The sequence below is a fragment of the Aulonocara sp. 'chitande type north' Nkhata Bay genome, linkage group LG3, assembly GCF_057382095.1.
Source record: "Aulonocara sp. 'chitande type north' Nkhata Bay isolate Kocher_YH1m ecotype deep benthic linkage group LG3, A_spYH_male_GT1.1, whole genome shotgun sequence".
NCBI lineage: Eukaryota > Metazoa > Chordata > Actinopteri > Cichliformes > Cichlidae > Aulonocara > Aulonocara sp. 'chitande type north' Nkhata Bay.
The window spans coordinates 52,548,941-52,566,000 of NC_141346.1; the positions used below are offsets into that span (position 1 = coordinate 52,548,941).

Genomic DNA, 17,060 nt, shown 5'->3' on the forward strand with positions numbered 1-17,060 from the left:
CAGCAACAACCCTGTTTCTGGTACCTCTGACAAGATTCTTCTTATTTTTCGGCTTGTTGTTCAGTCGGAGGAAGCTCTCCGTTGAGAAGAAAAGCATGAATTTGTTTGTATACGGCGGTATCCATTGTTTAAATGTCTCGGGCAGTTGAAAAGGAGGCAGAGCTGTCGAGAAACGCTAGGAGCTGACTGGGTGCTAAACGTGTCATTTAAATATATTAACTGTCGCAATGTTGGCAAAGGGAGGAAGTGATGTAAGATTCGCGCATGCGGTACCACACATGCGCGAATGGTAATAGTGACGCACACAACTATTATCAAGTTATCCTCTTGATTTTTCAAGCATTCAGTATTTCAGCATTTAACTATTCAAACAAAGTTAGCGATGAATATCGCCTCCTAAAGGAGCAGAGTGTAATTCACTGGGTGTACATCAATCTATTATCTGGCATGGACCTGTGTGGACTTGTTGTGCAGTTTAACCAATCAGATTTTAGACATGCCACAGTGGCAGTGTTAACCCCGCCCCCCGACTTTGATCAGTGAGACTGACAGATAAAATTAATTCATGATGACAGCTGCAGGGCCAGGAGTGCCAAAATGAATGAAATAAATACAGCATTAAATAATTAATTTAATGCTTCAATAATTAATTAAAATTTAAAATAACTAAATAATTAATTAAATGTGTCGATAATGAATAAATTAAATATATAAAAAATAAAATAAATGTGTCATTAATAATAGAAATAAATTAATTAATAATTTATTAAATGCTTAAATGAAATAGAAGGGCATTTAAGTAATTATTAATGGGATATTTAATTCATTCATTTTGTCACTCCTAGCCATCCATACACTATGGCCCTAAGTACATAAGTGGTTATAAAATTAAGCTGATATTGAATATGAACATTAAATGGAAATCCACTTGTAATAAAAAAATTCCTATGTATTCGTAAGACTTATACGAGTAATATGGATAACATTTAAAGACTGAATTGCTAACCTTAACCCTGGCTCAACAGTAGACAATTCCTGAACTGTCAGCATTAGTAAATTTTGTGAAGGTGAGCAGCTTCGATCATCGTTTCAAAACTTGTCCTCTGGGTTTTAACTTTGAGGTAGAGGTTATTGTGTTCATTTATGTTTTTTGAGCAGTGTAAAAAAAAAAAAAACATAAATAAACACCAAATTAAAGATGTCCTTTGTTTTAAACAGCATTCTATTTGTAAAGCTTCTCTCATACCTGTTTGCATCCATCCTTTACATCACTGACATCTTGTGGCCCCAGTTGGCCACTGTCACTGGAATAGTTTCTGCTTGTCTTATTGTAAAAGTCACCACACACCACCACAGCCACCAATCAAATCTAATCATTGAAATCTCTCCAGGGTAGTTGAATTAAACTGATTCTACAAAAAAATTAAAACTCAGGAAGGGGGCCAAAGACACACAAACACTGTTTACAACAGTATACCTTGAACTGGAAGCTAATGTTAAAGCTGAACTCATATGAAGGTCTTTAGAAATCTTCCTAATGAAGAAGTACATACGATTAGTCTGTTTCTGCTACCAAAAACGAAACATTGCTATCCATAACTCTAAATATGTGACTTCTTTATTGCAGTAAGAGAAATAAGCTTCAATAGCAGGTTGATGCCATGATGCAAAATAGAAAAAAAAAATCAGGATTATGAACATTTGAATAACTAAAAACCAGATTTGGCCCGCAGCCTAATTACATTTGGCCCGCGAAGCCATACCAAATTACTATTAGAGCTGGCCTACTGGTATTATACAGCTAATATATATATCGTTTAGTATTAAGCTTTGCTTGTTCCATATTCAGTTTTTCAGCAAAACTTGTTTGAGTCCATAAGAAGAGATTCATTCTTAAATCTGGAGGAAGATTTTTCTTTCAATAAATATTAACGTTAGCCCGCGACTTTGTTCCAGTTTTGAATTTTGGCCCACTGTGTATTTGAGTTTGACACCCCTGCTCTAAATAAACACCTCTGCGTTAGTGCATTTGGTGAGGTCTGTAGTTACAGGCAACAGCTCACATATCAATACAACTCACAGTTAAAGCAGGCATAGTCCTTCATCTTGACATTTTTTTATTTTTTTTTAAATAGAAAGAATAAGAAAAACAAAAACCTTCACCCACATCGACTGTTAGCTTTGTCGTAATTCAGGGGCTGCACCTTCTGAAGGGTGCCTTTGAAGGCTGATTGCGTCACAGCGAGGTGATGAGCCTTGGGAGAGCCTCCTTTTCCCCAGATTTGAAGGACAGTTAGGTGTATGCTTCATGGCCCAAACTATCCCAAGTTTCATAGTGCGATGGTGGGTAATTTAAAATGATGGACAGCTCAAGGCCCTTTCACATTGGATGCAGCAGTCACCACAAATTTTGGGTCAGCACAGCACATGCTGTGTCCTATTTGAAAAGGCCTCAAGGAATAATCGCGAAGAAATGCGATGAGCAGAATGTTTGTTGATTTTACGCTGCTTGTGTCAGGGCAGAGTCCGTGACCCAGCATTTTAAGTTCATTTTGTATTTTGTGATTTCTTACATTATATTGAATATATGCTTAGTTCTTGTGTTGACATTATTAGTTAGGGGTTGGTTCTCCTATAATTCCTGATTCATTGTTAGTTTCTTGTCTTTTGTGTCAATATGTCATGTGTTCCTTGTCTGCGTGCTTCATGTTGTCAAGCTTGTGTGCCATGTCTAAGTCTTTAATTGTTTCCTGTTTTATTTTGAAAGTCTGGTGTTTCTATGTTAAATGTGCTTATTTTTACTCTTCCCCTGTGGTGTCATTGGCTGTGTCTCAATTCAGTGACTACATCCTTCGGAGGCCGCATTTGAAGGTCGAATACGTTACAGCAACGCCTGTGTATAATTAGTCTGTGTGTGTGTCATTCAGTCTTTGTCAGATCGTCTGCTATCCTGCCACTTCATGCCATGTCCCAGGTCTTCATGTATTTATGCCAGGTAGCCACGTTTAAGGGTTTTTCATGTTTAAGATGTGTCATGTTTCCTGTGTAGTTTTCCCACTTTTGGTTATTGTTTAGCTTCGCCTTTTGTTTTGTAATGTTTTACCAGCCTTATTAAACTTGGGTCCTCTTCTTCACTCCACACAGTCAACTTTGCAGTTCATGAGTATGTCAATAACCAGCATGAGTTAAATTTAAAGGCAATAGAGGGGCTCTGATGACATGATTAGCAGTGACCTTCTGTCAAAGAGTGAAAACAGAAGTGTCACAGAGAGCTGATTCTACCACCACAGTGACTGACCTCTCCACTAGTGTCCCATTCAAGCCATTTGATATTCATTGTCTCACATTAATGAACAGATGCAATTTGTAGCAACACACTACTCCCTACAGTACAATACTGTTAAACTGAAGCTCACAGTTTAACTTCTATGTAGACAGAGGGGGGTTGTAAGTAATCCAGAAAAGGGTTTGATTATAAAAGTTGCTTACAGCTTTGTTAATTCTCTTTTGTTTTCTATTCTATTCATTCATTCTTGTCGCTGCTTCGGTTTTGTCTCTCTGTGGGTGTCTTTCACGTTTCCCCATTTAGTTATCGGTTAATCAGTTTCATCTCTCCATTCAGTTATGTCTCACTTACTGTTTTATTTTACTGACTGTTGCCCTGTCTTAGTTTGTGTTTAGTTTTACTTCCCCTTGAGTCATTATGCTAGCTTCCCTCAGCTGTGCTCCCACCTGTTTCCCCTTGTTATCTCGTGAGTGCTTATTGTCTGTGTCTCTTTCTGTCCTTTTAAGTTTGTTCAGCCTCTTAAATTCTCCATTCAGGTCCACTTCCTGCCTGCCAGACTGCTGAATATTGGCATATCGTTCATGATAATGTGGATTTATTGTGATAACTGGGTCTGAGGATGATCTGTACTGTCAGAATGAGCTTACTGTAATAGTGTGCCTTTATAAATCTTCTGTAGATTCCAGTCATTTCACATTCTGAGTTTTTATGATGAAGTCTCAGATTTTTACAACCCTGACTTTGGGACCAGTCAGATGACTTCCTGATACTGTGAGAGACGAGGTTTGCAGTGGGACTGTATGCAGTCCAAAAAAAATCCTCTGGTCTACACGTGCTGTGCTATTTGGAAACCGAATTTCCCAGAGGAGCCCACCCGAGGGATTAATAAAGTTTATCTAATCTAATCTAATGAAATGTGTAAACCTGACTGTCATGTTTATTGGACTAAGAAAACACTCAGAGCAACTGCACTGTCACAAGTCTTATTTACAAGAAAGAATGAGTTTAATAGGAAGAGGGAAGTGGCTTGAATAAATTTATTACCCAACAGGAATGAAACAAAGAGCTCCTCCAGAGAAGAAATGTTACGAATGGTCAAGGTGAGTTCAAAAAGTTCTTGAAATATTTGTGATTTGGTTCTGAGGCCTTACTTGTTTGCTTTTTAATCAGAGAATCTGGAGTAACTGGCGAGCAGACAAAATGCCGCTGCTCAGAGTGCAATGCAGGAGAATGGCAAAGCAGGTAAATTACTGGGAAGTACTTTCCTTTTCAGGTTCAGAAATCAGCTGGAAGGTTTAGTTAAGAATAGCTAGCAGTGGTTGTGAAAATCCTCAGGAGCACCAGGAGGCTGACAAAGTTACTGGCAAACAGCACTAGCATTAGCATGTTTCAGATGGGGCCTGCTTGCCACCATGGTGAGAAATAACAACCTTCAGAAAAAAGAACAAGGAATGATTGCCCACAGCTCCACCCGAGAATTACTGGGGATTTATACTTCAGAAGGCAGCATCAATTCAAGTCCACAAATCCACACCAGGTCGATGCAGCCTGCAGCGTGTTCAGTACTGTCCACACTTCATGTGCATTTTTGGCTACTTCTTCACTGCAGTTTTTGAATATAGCAGTGACAGAGTAACACCCCTAAAATAAACTGAAAGTTGGGAGCCAGGAGAGGAAAAGTGGCAGCATTTTATTTTTTTTTATTGACTGGTATAAAATGCCAGGAAACAATCACAAAATAAGGTCAGCCACAAAGATCCTCCAGAAATATGTAAATCAGGCCTTAGAGAGATGGCTTTCAGAGGGAGACAGACAAAACCTCAAGCCTGTCAGGATCGCTTTGGTTGCTGTATCCTTCAAGGTCATCTGTAACCCCAGTTCCAAGAGCGTTAATGTGAAGTTGTACTGGGACTCTCTGAGAGGTTTGTTTTTAATGAGCAGATGTGATAAAATATTTCAACAGTGGTTTGAGAGTCTACATGCGAACAATCACAATCTTTGTCTCTTGGTTCACTGTTAGGGTTAAACTTTCTGGGGGGCGTGATTATTCTTTCACAGATGTATTGTATAGCACATACAGATACTAAAAACCACACCTCTTCAGACCACCCTATATGAACTTGTAGAGCACCATTTCAGGGACATCGTGTGCACAATGAGGAACTTTGACTCTCTAACAGTTTTACTTGTCTGCAGCCTCAGTAAGTACAGCAACTCATTTACTCCACAGAACCAGCTGATTCTGTTGATTAAGATTCTGTTGCTTTAATGTTTGTGTTTATTTATTTTCTTTTGTTTTTCAGGTTGGATCCCTGTATCACAACCTGTGGAGGTTCAGTCTGGAAAAGAAGTCACGCTGCTGTGCTCCAACTTTTCCAGTTCTCCCACACAAATACTCTGGTTCAGAGTGACCAAGAGAGCCAAACTCACCTGTATCGCCTCCATGGTCGAACCTCATGAACCTGCTTCATTCTGCGCTGGATTTCAAAATGGAAAATTTGAAATGAGCACTAATTTATCCACTGTGTTTCTCAAAATTAAACAAGTGGATTTATTGGACTCTGGACTTTATTTCTGTGGATTTAAAATAGACCGCAGTCCGGTTATTGTTGAAGCAACAGATTTAGTGGTCCAAGGTAAGAATGACCTCTTCATTTGGTTTTATTGAATTTCATGAAAATAAGAGTCAAAGTTTAAGATGTTAGATTCTGAACCACACATTTAATAAACTGCAGCTGCTGTCATTTCATTTATTATAATCTTTGTCACAGACACTTTTATCAGATTACCAAATATGATGAGTGTGATCCTCGGTGTTCTGACTGTTTTCCTCATCACAGTCATCATTTGTCTGGCTGTTAAAATCAAAAAGCTTCAGAAAGGTATTTTTATTGTAACAGATTTTTACATGTCTTTTATGATTACACTTAAAAAGGAACAACAGCTATTTTCTATTTTAAAAATCCCCCAACAGGAATATTTTTAATATTATAATTCAACCAACCTCATAAATTGTTTGTACTTTTTGCCGTAGTTCACACTGAAGGAAAGAATCTACAACAAGAAGAGGTGAAGTGTTTCATTTTGTGTCCTTCACACTCTTTATCAGTTAATGTTAGTAGTTTTTTACTCAGCCGTGAGACTGACAGTTCTCTTATTCACAGAGGCAGAGCTCAGAGCACCTGCACTATGCAGCTGTGACATTTCATCCAAAAACAGAAAGTCCTCACAGGCCTGCATCAGCCACAGAAGTGGACCCAGATGTTATTTATTCATCTACTCGATAGACTCAGAAAGTGACCGAGCACTGCATGGAACCGAGGCGTCATTATTGATCTGCTGATGTTTGTTTGGTGGATATTGTCATGCTGTGAAATCACAAGTGAAAATGTACATGAATCCTATTGGTGTCCTGTGTTACTGTTATAAGTGGTCTATATGTCATATGTCAAAACATTTTAGCCTCCACAATCTTTATTGTGTTTTTTGTCCTATCTTCCTCCCAACTGGTTGTGGCAGATGCCTTTTCCTCTTTGGAGGTTTCTTCTTGCTAAAAGGGAGTTTTTCCTTCCCACTGTTGCCGAGTACTTGGGATCGTGTCATTGTTGGGGTTTTCTCTGTATTATTGTAGGGTCTTTACCTTACAGCAGAAAGCACCTCGAGGCAACTGCTGTTGAGATGTGCGGCTGTATGAATTGAATTGATATTAGTGTCAGCCACTATTCAAAAACGGATCAATCACTCAGAATTATCAGTGCAAGAGGAAATAATTTGAACAAAGGTAACAGGAATGAATGTATTTCTGTCTGCTTCATATTATGCAATATAATATCAAGAGGTTATGAAGGTATTTTGTCGAGCCATATGTTTTTTGTAAGTATGGTTTTTAGTGTTTGTTGGAGCTTAGACAGTTCAGCCAACATTTTGCTGTGATCTTTAATTTGAGTTTCTAGTTATAATTTTCATTATTTTATGTTATAGTGTAATATACCGTGCTTCATAAATTGATCCTGCTTTGTTAGTCTTTTGTGTTGTTGTAAAGTGTTGGTAGGTGTCGTAAAGGGGGTGTGTTAAGCACGAGGGGGGATGAAAGGTTAGTCAAGTAAGCAGGACCCGGAGCAACAGTTTTCTAACCGGCACCGTTTATTGTGCTTTCGTTGTAACATAAAAGGAATGTAAACGGAGCTCCCACCAGAGGCCTTTGTTTGTATTTTTCAGTTTGTATGGAGAATAAATGTTTTTTCCTTTTTTACAAGCGCCTTGTTTTTGCTACCGAAAGGCATACAAGCGATTCAACAAGAGCACGAGTCAGAAACTTAAGTCCTGCAGAAGCGGCAAAGAAGGACCGAAGGTTGCCGCTACAGTGTTTGTGTTTTTTATTTTTGGTGCCAGCCTCAGGTGGCCATTGGAGGTACTGCACTTCTAAGCAGGCAAAGTTTTATTTTAGTCCTGGATGTTGCCATTTGGCTTTAATTCGGTATTAACAATTCTATATCGATATCATGGCACAGAAAAATGGGACAGTGTTATGATACAGTGAGCATTTGTACAGTTATTTTGGTCTTATTCTCAGAATTCTTTTATCTGTAATCAATCTTAAATATCAGTACAAATACAAAGGCCTTTCATCATCTTAAATCTTCTCATGTCTCATATAGCTTCACAACATCTTACAATGTTAGTAAAGGCAGAGCATAAAAGATAAAAATAAATAATTAAGTCATCTGCTAAATGCCAAAAGAATAATAAGTTGATAATGACAGGTTAACAGCTGTTCTTCATTCTCATCTTGTCAAAGCCGTGCAACTGCTGACCGTTAACCACAACAGAGCTGACTCTGTATCAAGTAGTGAATACTTCCTGTCAGACTGTGCAGAGTGTTTTCACAGACTAAACAGATCAGGGACATTAGCGTTATGCACTGGTGGTTCCCATTAACAGTAAAAGTTCAAATGTATAACTTTTTATTTCTTTAGATTTGCAAGGCTTGCAATATGTATCATTTTAACAAATTGTAAGCTTTTGTGCAGTGATTCAACATGCACTTTTAAACCTCAGGGATATCATTCTGTCGATATGGGAAGCATAAATAATTGTGAATCAATTTGATCTCTTTTGATGTAAATGGATAAGACAACACAACCAGTAAAAAGGGAATGGATTTGCAGGTAGTGGCTGCAGGCTGTCCCCTTCTCCTTGTCCCTCTGGACTAATTTTTGTCTAGTTTTGCTTTTTGCTAGTGTCCTTTCTTTACTGGTAGCAGTATAGGTGTTGCTACAGCATCTCCAGACCATTTTATGGGGGTAATCCTGTTTAGTTTACTTTTCCATGTATCTATGTTTGCTTGTATGGCCCAGTTATTATGACCCAAACTGGCCAAGCACTATTGATTCATTCTAATTTATGTAGTATTAACCGTAGCATCTAATTACTTGTGACAGATGAAAGACGTGAAAGATGAAATGAACTGCCCAAACGTGGACATTTGCATCTAGCTGTCAGATATTCATGTTGTGATTATCTTAACCACTACTGTTGGGTGGCAGATACATTTCAAATAAGACTGTGCAGATTTTTTTATGGCCACTCTAACCTACAGCGTTTCAAGAACCAATTTTACAATTTATCTTGTGATACTTTATTTGAAACTGTGAAAAATGCCTAAGATAACACACAATTGTATTTTTGCACCAACAAGGTGATTCCCGAAGAGGTTGAGCAAAAAAAAAAACTAGTATAACACAGTATGATGTGCAGTGTCTCCTTAAAAATTTGAGGAAACTGGACAAGTGAAGGACAAAAGAAAACATGCCAAGTCTAAAATTGAATATTGCAAAAATATGTACGGACCTTAGTGTCTGCACATGTGTTTTGACATGTGTGCATTCACTGCTGTTGTACATTTTAGAGAAGCTGTAAGGAAAGACTTCCGAACTCTCTCCCTCGCATACTGTGGGTGCAGCAATGTGTTACCGAAGGAGCTGTCCAGTGCTGTCAGGGTGACCCTGGTGTATTGATGTCTGTGTGTGTCTGCACATGTGTAGTCGTCTGCAAGGTGTTGTAGAGTCTGACAGCAGTTGGAAGGAAAGACTTGTGGAATCACTCCGTCTCACATCGTGGGTGCCGCAGCCACTGAAAGAGCTGCTCAGTGCTGTCAGAGTCTCCTGCATGGGGTGGGAGATATTGTCCAATGGGGATGACAGCTTAGCCACCATCATCCTGTCACTCACAACCTATACTGGCTCCAGGGGGCTCTTAGAGTTGGCCCTCCGGATCAGCTTGTTCAGTCTCTTCCTGTCCCCAGCAAAGATGCTGCTGCCCAGCAGACCACACCATGAAATATGGCTGAGGCCACCACGGAGTCATAGAAGGTCTTCAGGTGTGGGCCTTTCACTCCAAAAGACCTGAACCACCTGCAGCTATCCACACTCTCAATGTCCATGCCTTGGATGTTTAGTGGTTGCAGTGGAGGATGTTTGTGCCTGCGGAAGTCTACCACCAGCTCCTTGGTTTTTCTAGTGTTGATCTGGAGGTAGCTCTGCTGGCACCAGTTCACAAAGTGATCTGCCACGTGATACAATCTGAAAAGTGTTTGACTGGCACATTTATTTATCCTCAAAAATAAAGCAGTTGCCAAACATATGATAATAGTCCCAAACACACTGCTGATGCAGTAAAAGCATGTCTGGATTTAAAAAACAAACAAACACAAACTGCAACATCATCATTTGGCCTCCCCAAGTTTAACATTGTTGAAGAAGTGTGGGTACAAAAGATGGTAAACATCCAAAGAAGAGTTCTGAATATCATTCAGGAAGGCTGGAAAATTATTCCTCATGACTACAAGAAAGCTGCCCAACAGATTGCAGGCTGTGTTGAAGAATAGAAGTAATCATACCAAATATTGGCTTTCGTTTGTAAGCTGAGCAGGTTATTAATGGCATACAGAAGATATTCAGCTTACTCACAGTATGATGTATGCTGTATTCTAAAGAGGAAAGAGTATTCAGCCACATTTCCTGTGTCTAACTTTCACAATTTACTCTGCAGCGGCTACATCATCAGATAAAGCCGTAACCAGCTGTACATGTGTTGCTTTCTCAGTCATAGTCGTCTGTTTGTCGTGCAGAATGTGTACAGACTTGAGGATGAGTAAGGCATGCATCTGTTAACCTATCCAACAGTGCACGAAAAGAAAATGTTTAATGTCATTTCATGCTAAAGTCAACATCTTTGCCCCTCTAGTTTACACCTTAATCTGTAGGTTTCCTTTAACCTGGCTGCATAAGAGAACCTCTTTCCTGTTGAGGCCATCTAGTCAAAACGTAGGGTCAAGAAAAGCTCACAATAATCATTTATGTCCATCTGATAAACAAACATTTCTAACTAAATGAGACCCAAATTAACAAAAATATGTGATAAAATATGTTTCATCACAGCGCTTTGGTGACATTTTGTGGAGGTAATGCTAAATTATCTATGTAGGAAAATTAACTTTCACCTTTAATCTTAATTATGCAAATTCTCATGACCATGAGTGACGAAACGTTTCTCCCACAAAACGCTACGTCCAGATGAACAGAATCAACTTTTGGAGATTTACTTTCCTGGATGATTGAGAATGCATCAAGACGCTTCTGCTCAAACATTGATGTACCCGGTTTGAATGAAGAAATAAACATGTACAGTACTCCACCTCTTTAAAGCAAAAGATCTCAGAGATGAAGTGTCATAGCAGTGAGGCAACGCACACAATGAGGAGCTTCATCTGGATACCAGCTTTATTTCCCTGCAGCCAGAGTAAGTACTGAATTAGGAATTGTTTAATATTAGCTGTCCCCTTCTCAGCTAAAAATAAATCAAATCTGAACAGTTTCTTTTAGACTGGATTTCTGTTTCGACCTCTGAGTCTGAGACTGTGGAGCCTTGTCATGCCACTGATATTTAAGGGCTCTTAAATGTGTTTGCCTTGAGGAGAATTTGTGTAAAATGTAAACATTTTAAATTCATAAAGTTTTGTCTCCTTTATTGATCATGCAGAGCAGTGTTCCAGTTTAATAACTAAGCTGGCATGTTTGATGATGGCTACTTTGGCTGCTGTATTTCTAGTGATCACCATCGGTAGGTAGTAAACGAATCGCTGCACTGATCCTACTTTTGTCTCCACATGATGTTACGTAGTTCATGAACAACAACACATTCACCAAGAGCAGAACCCTTGCATTTTTTGAGGATCTTGTGTTCAGTAGGAGTATCTGAGATGTGTTTTCTTGAAACACTGTTTCTGCGGCTTTCAAACCATAAAACGCACTACTCCAAAACTTGGTCCACTCCAAAGACCAGTCTAAGGAACTTGGAAAGAAAAGTGTCTGGACATCTTTAGGTTTCTTGAAGATGTCACCTCTCATCTGAGAAACTTCTTTTCAGTTCTAAGAGCAATTGGTGGAGAGTGCAGAACCTTCACAGACATATTGCCTTCCAAGGACCAGGTTCCCCAGCACAAACAGTAGTACAGTACACAAGGTGCAAGGACCATTGCCATAAACGTGTAGATTGGGGAAACCAAACAACCCCTGGCTAAGCAGATGACACGACAAATAAGAGCTGCCTCCTCAGGCCGGGACTCTGCAGTCTATTTACACCAACAGAGGACTAGCCACTCTTTCAGTGATCAGGTTGTGCACTTCATTGACAGGGAGGAACGGTCCATCCTGTGAGCATTGCAGAGGAACATTAAGTACTCAGTGATGGACAGGAAGGTGTTGCATCCACCAGGATCAGTTGGACAACAAGACTTGGGGAGGGGAAAAAAAAAAAAAAAAAAAAGACCAAATGACAGAAATCAATGAGCTACAACTCTTAATACACAGCACATTGTTGCGTTTCTGAAAAGTGTTTCAAGTTCTGCAGGTTGGGACCCATTCTTCAGACAAACAGAGATCCCATAACAAGCAATTCATCATTTGCTGAAAGTCTACAAGGAAGTTTGCCGCTTAAATTATGTTTATCTGTCTCTCTAACCAAGCCTAACTTACCCTTAAATTAAGATTTTCCAATTAAGGTGAATAATAATGGACTTGATCTTTCACCTCACGTATTTGTTTAATGATTTTTTCCTCACTACACTCATCAAATGCTTTTCTACATTGTTGTGATTTGGCTCTATAAATAAAACTGAATCGAATCGTCCCTCCACTGGGCTCGTCACATCCCAGCCCAGCTCACACTCTGCACTGGAGTCTGTCGCTCTATGCCACTGCGGCTCCCCTCGTGGCATCGCCCTGCAAGTAAACAAATATTGGCCAGAAGCATCATCCCGGAAGCTGGCATGGCTAATAGCCGTGGCGACCCTCTCCCAGCACAGCTGCACCTGGTGAACAACAGTGGAGACACTACTCACAGATGTACTTCTGCCGTGCTGTCAATCACACGCATTGTCTCCTACTGTCAGGACTGGGTTGCCACGTTACACTGACTGGTCAGTCTCCAAATGAGTCGCCACACTTCACAATCAGGCAGGAGGTCCCTCTTTTTCACACTGGCATTAGTACTCAGCCAGCTCCCTTTTAATAGGTCCATTAACAGCTGATAGGTCACCTCAGGACACATGGCCTCAGCAGGTGATCACTATCAGCCAATTTGTCAGGACCAGAGGAGTTTCCCGCCTTCAGGCTCGCACACCTGGTGGCAATAACCCACTTGCTCTGATGATTTCATTTGGGCAGCTTAATAAGGAAGCAGCGGTGGATCAGGCTTTGTTTGACTGTAGCCCTGAAAGCAGTTCAATAAGAACAGATCATTAGAATGAAAGCAACATGCTTTACTGATGTCCAGAATTTAAAATTTTGGCGGTTAGAGTCCAACAGCCCGTCTCAGCACAACAGAACCCCAGCGGTGATAAGTATTAGAGTCGGACCTCTCAGAGTCTAGACGCTGGTGGTGGTAGAGATGAAGATGGAGGCTGAGCGATGAGGCGGGTTGCACAAAGGCATCTCCAAAGGAGAGTGACAGATAGACAAAGACTGGCTTGACAGTCTATTCCTGTAATGCATTTTATAAAGTTAATTTTTGAGAACGCAGCTTCACAGGTGTATGTTGAGCCAAACATGGTGAGCACATACATGGCCAACATGTATCATACTCTTGGGGACAAGCCACCCAACGGTGCTCAAGCTTTCCGATAGCCGATAGTGGAGTCCAGGTCTCTTGGTCATTCTGAACCAGAACATCTCTGGAGAGCAGCCTTCATGTCACTAGTGGCCTGGATGTCAATCAGTTCACTTCAAACAGCTGCCTCGTCAAGGCCAGTATATGGCTTGTTGTGCTTGGAGAAAACCCAGGCAGCCTGCTGAGACGTGGTTATTTTCCCTCTCTTGTTCAGTTAAAGTTCAGTTAAGTTTCAAAGCATCATTTTTTTTTTTTCTCTGATGGGTCTCTGACTGTTCAGGATATGACGCTTTGAGGTTTAAATACTTTGTGGTGTTGTGGTAGCTCAATTTATATTCTTCAGCAACAGCGACAGTTTCACTGCAAATGAGGTTTACAGGTACAGCGTTTCTAAAGGTTGCCCTATGAATACATATCGGTTCAGTCTTCATTATAGCAGCGGTTTTCTGCATCAACTTTCCGCTTGAGGTTGTGTTGTTGAGGTAAAGGTTAAGGTTAGGTTTTCTTTGCAAACCATGACATTGCATGTGACAGTGATGGACAACATGAGGGCCTCACAAGTATGAAGCTTAACATATCACAGTCGCCCTCTTGTGGCTTGTTGCAGTACCAATAATGAGTCCATCAACACTGACCTGGGCCCTGTTTCAGGAAGCCGGTTTGGAAAACTCAGAGTGAAAAACGACACTCACGGTTGAGTAACCCCGAACTGTCCAACTCGGAATATTCGGTTTCAGAAAGGCTGATAACAATTAGTTCAGTCAACGCGGAGTTGCTTTAACCCCAAGTGAAGCGCGCGGACGAGGATACATAAAGCCCTGATAAGCGGAGCACAGATTAAGCGAGTCACCATGGAGACGGAGGGAAAGAAGGCGCGGTCAATGTATTTCACAGCGCTTGAGGCCGAAATTCTGATGGCAGTATATGCTGATAACATGCAAATTCCGCGGAAAAAAGTAACACAGCCTCAGCTGCAAAAGAAAGTGAGCATGCATGGCAAAACATAGCCGACAGAGTCAATGCGTGAGTGTTAATATAAACATTGATCTAGGGATTTCCACCCATTTAACACGTTATTTTATCATATGTTATTTTATTTGTTATTTTATACATTTTATTTTGTGATGTGATGTGAGCGCAGGTGCAACCCAACAGGCCCCAAACGTTCCTGGCAGCAAGTAAAAATGAAATATAAAAATATAGTCCAAACAGGTAAGGTGTAATTGTATTATGAGCCATAGTGCTTGGTCTGTTTGTCCGATGTAAATCAATTGCAGTTAGAGGCTACATTAATTTTCTGTCTGTAAGCACTTATTGAAATTATCTGAGCACATTACAAGTACATATTTGCTTACTCTGTATGCTCAAATGTGACCCGTTATAGCCAACAGAAAAAAAGCGGAGGCCCGAAAAACAGGTGGGGGTCCTCCACCACCACCACTCACAGAGGCTGAGCAGTTGGCCCTCAGCCAAAACAGTGGGCGCCCTGTGGCCGAAGGCATCTCTGCGGGGACATCCTCTGAGTCAATAACCCCGCAAGACACAAGTGCCTACATAGGGGGTAAATTCAAAATAATACATGATGTGCATACATCCTTTCTTCACAGTCACCTTTGCAGTGCTACTCATTCATTTGATAAACTCTTTACCATAATGGATTATTTTGTAGTGAAGTTATTTTCCTACTGATTTTGCCTTCCCTCAGTCTTGGTTGTCTTTGAGAGCATAATGACAATGAAGTGTAAGGTGATTGGTATGTTTGTTAATTGCCATTTGGTCCCTTGTAAGTTATAAGTGACCTGTATGAACCTCATATTCTATCAGTTGATGGTGATGGTGTACTGCATCTGGTGCAGCCTCCTGTTGAGCCAGACCAACATGCAGTTGTGAGTAATACTCCACAGATTATATGAGTTTACAGTAGAACAGCAATGTTGTTTATTTCTTTACTACAGGAAAATAATGAAGAAACATTGACAGCTGTTACAGAGGAGGAAGCAACAGAGACACTTTATGAGGTTTACATCTTTTAATACTTTGTGTACAGGAAACACAGGTGACCAATAAAGCCAGTTGAACAAAAAATCTGTTTATTCTTCTTTCAACATGTTGAGGTGATGGGTCAAAAGAAATGATTGTGACATATGGTGTCTCTGACTGCGCTTCCATCTTGTATGTCCGTGGGAGGGTCAGGATGTTCATGGTTTGGATCACTGCTGATGTTTGGTTCAGAAGGACAGTGTTCTCCTCTAATTGTGGCAATGTTGTGAAGAATCACACATGCCACAATAATGTCACATGCCCTTTCTGGGGTGACCCTGAGTCTTTGCAGGCACTGGAACCGGGCCTTAAGCATTCCGATAGTCATTTCAATTCTGGCTCTTGTCCTGCAATTAGCCAGATTATATCGCTGCTGTGGGCCCGGTTCAGGGTCAGGGTAAGGGGTAAGCAAATAGGGTAAACATGGATACCCCCTATCACCAAGCAAGTAGCCAGTGAACTCTCCTAAGACAGAAGGATGCACTTCAGTTCAAATGTCCCTGAAGCAATTGGTCTTTATATATTTTAAAGTATTCTCAACTCACCATGTCCAAATTTTGTGCTCAGTGTACATTCACGGAATATTTGTGAGTCATGGACAGAGCCTGGCCACTTGGCTTCCACATTTGTGATAATGTTGGCAGCATCATATATGATCTTCACAGTGCAGAGAACACAAATTAGCATCCATTACTATAATGAAATAATTTGTTAGTTTGACATGCTACAGGGAACTATGTACCTGTACATTAATGCTGTGGAAAGACTTCCTGTTCACATAGTCTCCTTCATTTACTGAAGGAGCAGTGATTGGAATGTGAGTGCCATCTGTACAGCCAATCACGCCTGGGAACCCTGAAAATAAATGTGCAATTTAAGTAGTAGTCCAAGTATCACCACATCATACATTAAGTTTTGGTCATCCTGATACCTGCAATTTTGTGGCATCCCTCTTTGATAAATCTTGTGGGTCTATGACCGGGGAACACCACAGACGAGTACAGGAGATGTTTCAGTGCAACTGTAACATTCCTGACTGCCCGACAGACGGTAGCCTTGGAAACGTGCTCAGCGTCACCAATATTATACAGAAAGCTCCCGTTTGCAAGAAACCGAAGTGCAATACAAATAATATGCAATGAACTGAGAGCATGTCCGCGATGTGTCACATGCGTAATATATGGCCTGAGGATGTTATCCAAATAACTTATAGATTGTGCTGAGAAACGGTAACGTTCGCACAGAAAATCATCAGGAAATGATAAAATGTCCAAACGCGCTCTGATCACTCTCTCCCGGCGGAGAGCTCTGCAGAGAATTTGGGCTTCACGATCTACTGGCTCTTCAAGGAAGTGGCACGCCATGTCCGACACTTCCTACAGTCAGGTTTCCGACAAAGGGGCGGAGACAGTCAGGGTTAGTTGTAGTAAACCTGCTAGGGGGCAGGTTAGCTTCACGGAGTGTGTCGTCATAGTGACTCACTCAGGCTGCAGCTGAACTCGCTTTGTGAAACCGAAAACCCAGAGTTTTCGTTAACTCAGGGTATACTTACTCAGTTTTTCCACTA

At 40.6% G+C, this 17,060-nt stretch overlaps 1 protein-coding gene and 1 long non-coding RNA gene across 2 annotated transcripts; one reads left to right on the forward strand and one right to left on the reverse strand.

Annotated features, from left to right (window-relative positions):
• Window positions 1-5,564: 5,564 nt before the first annotated feature.
• On the forward strand, window positions 5,565-6,746 carry LOC147336164 (uncharacterized; the record flags this gene model as incomplete). The annotated part of the gene is made up of 4 exons (XM_086286148.1): window positions 5,565-5,922; window positions 6,058-6,168; window positions 6,321-6,355; window positions 6,451-6,746. Coding segments are annotated over 4 exons (627 nt in total), but the record flags the coding sequence as incomplete, so codon positions are not given.
• Window positions 6,747-15,383: 8,637 nt separating this feature from the next.
• LOC147336165 (uncharacterized) lies at window positions 15,384-16,299 on the reverse strand. Its single transcript, XR_015128632.1, has 3 exons — window positions 16,236-16,299; window positions 16,039-16,150; window positions 15,384-15,958 (listed from the first exon to the last, which is right to left on the reverse strand). It is a non-coding gene; the product is annotated as an uncharacterized LOC147336165 (long non-coding RNA).
• Between the last annotated feature and the right edge of the window lie 761 nt (window positions 16,300-17,060).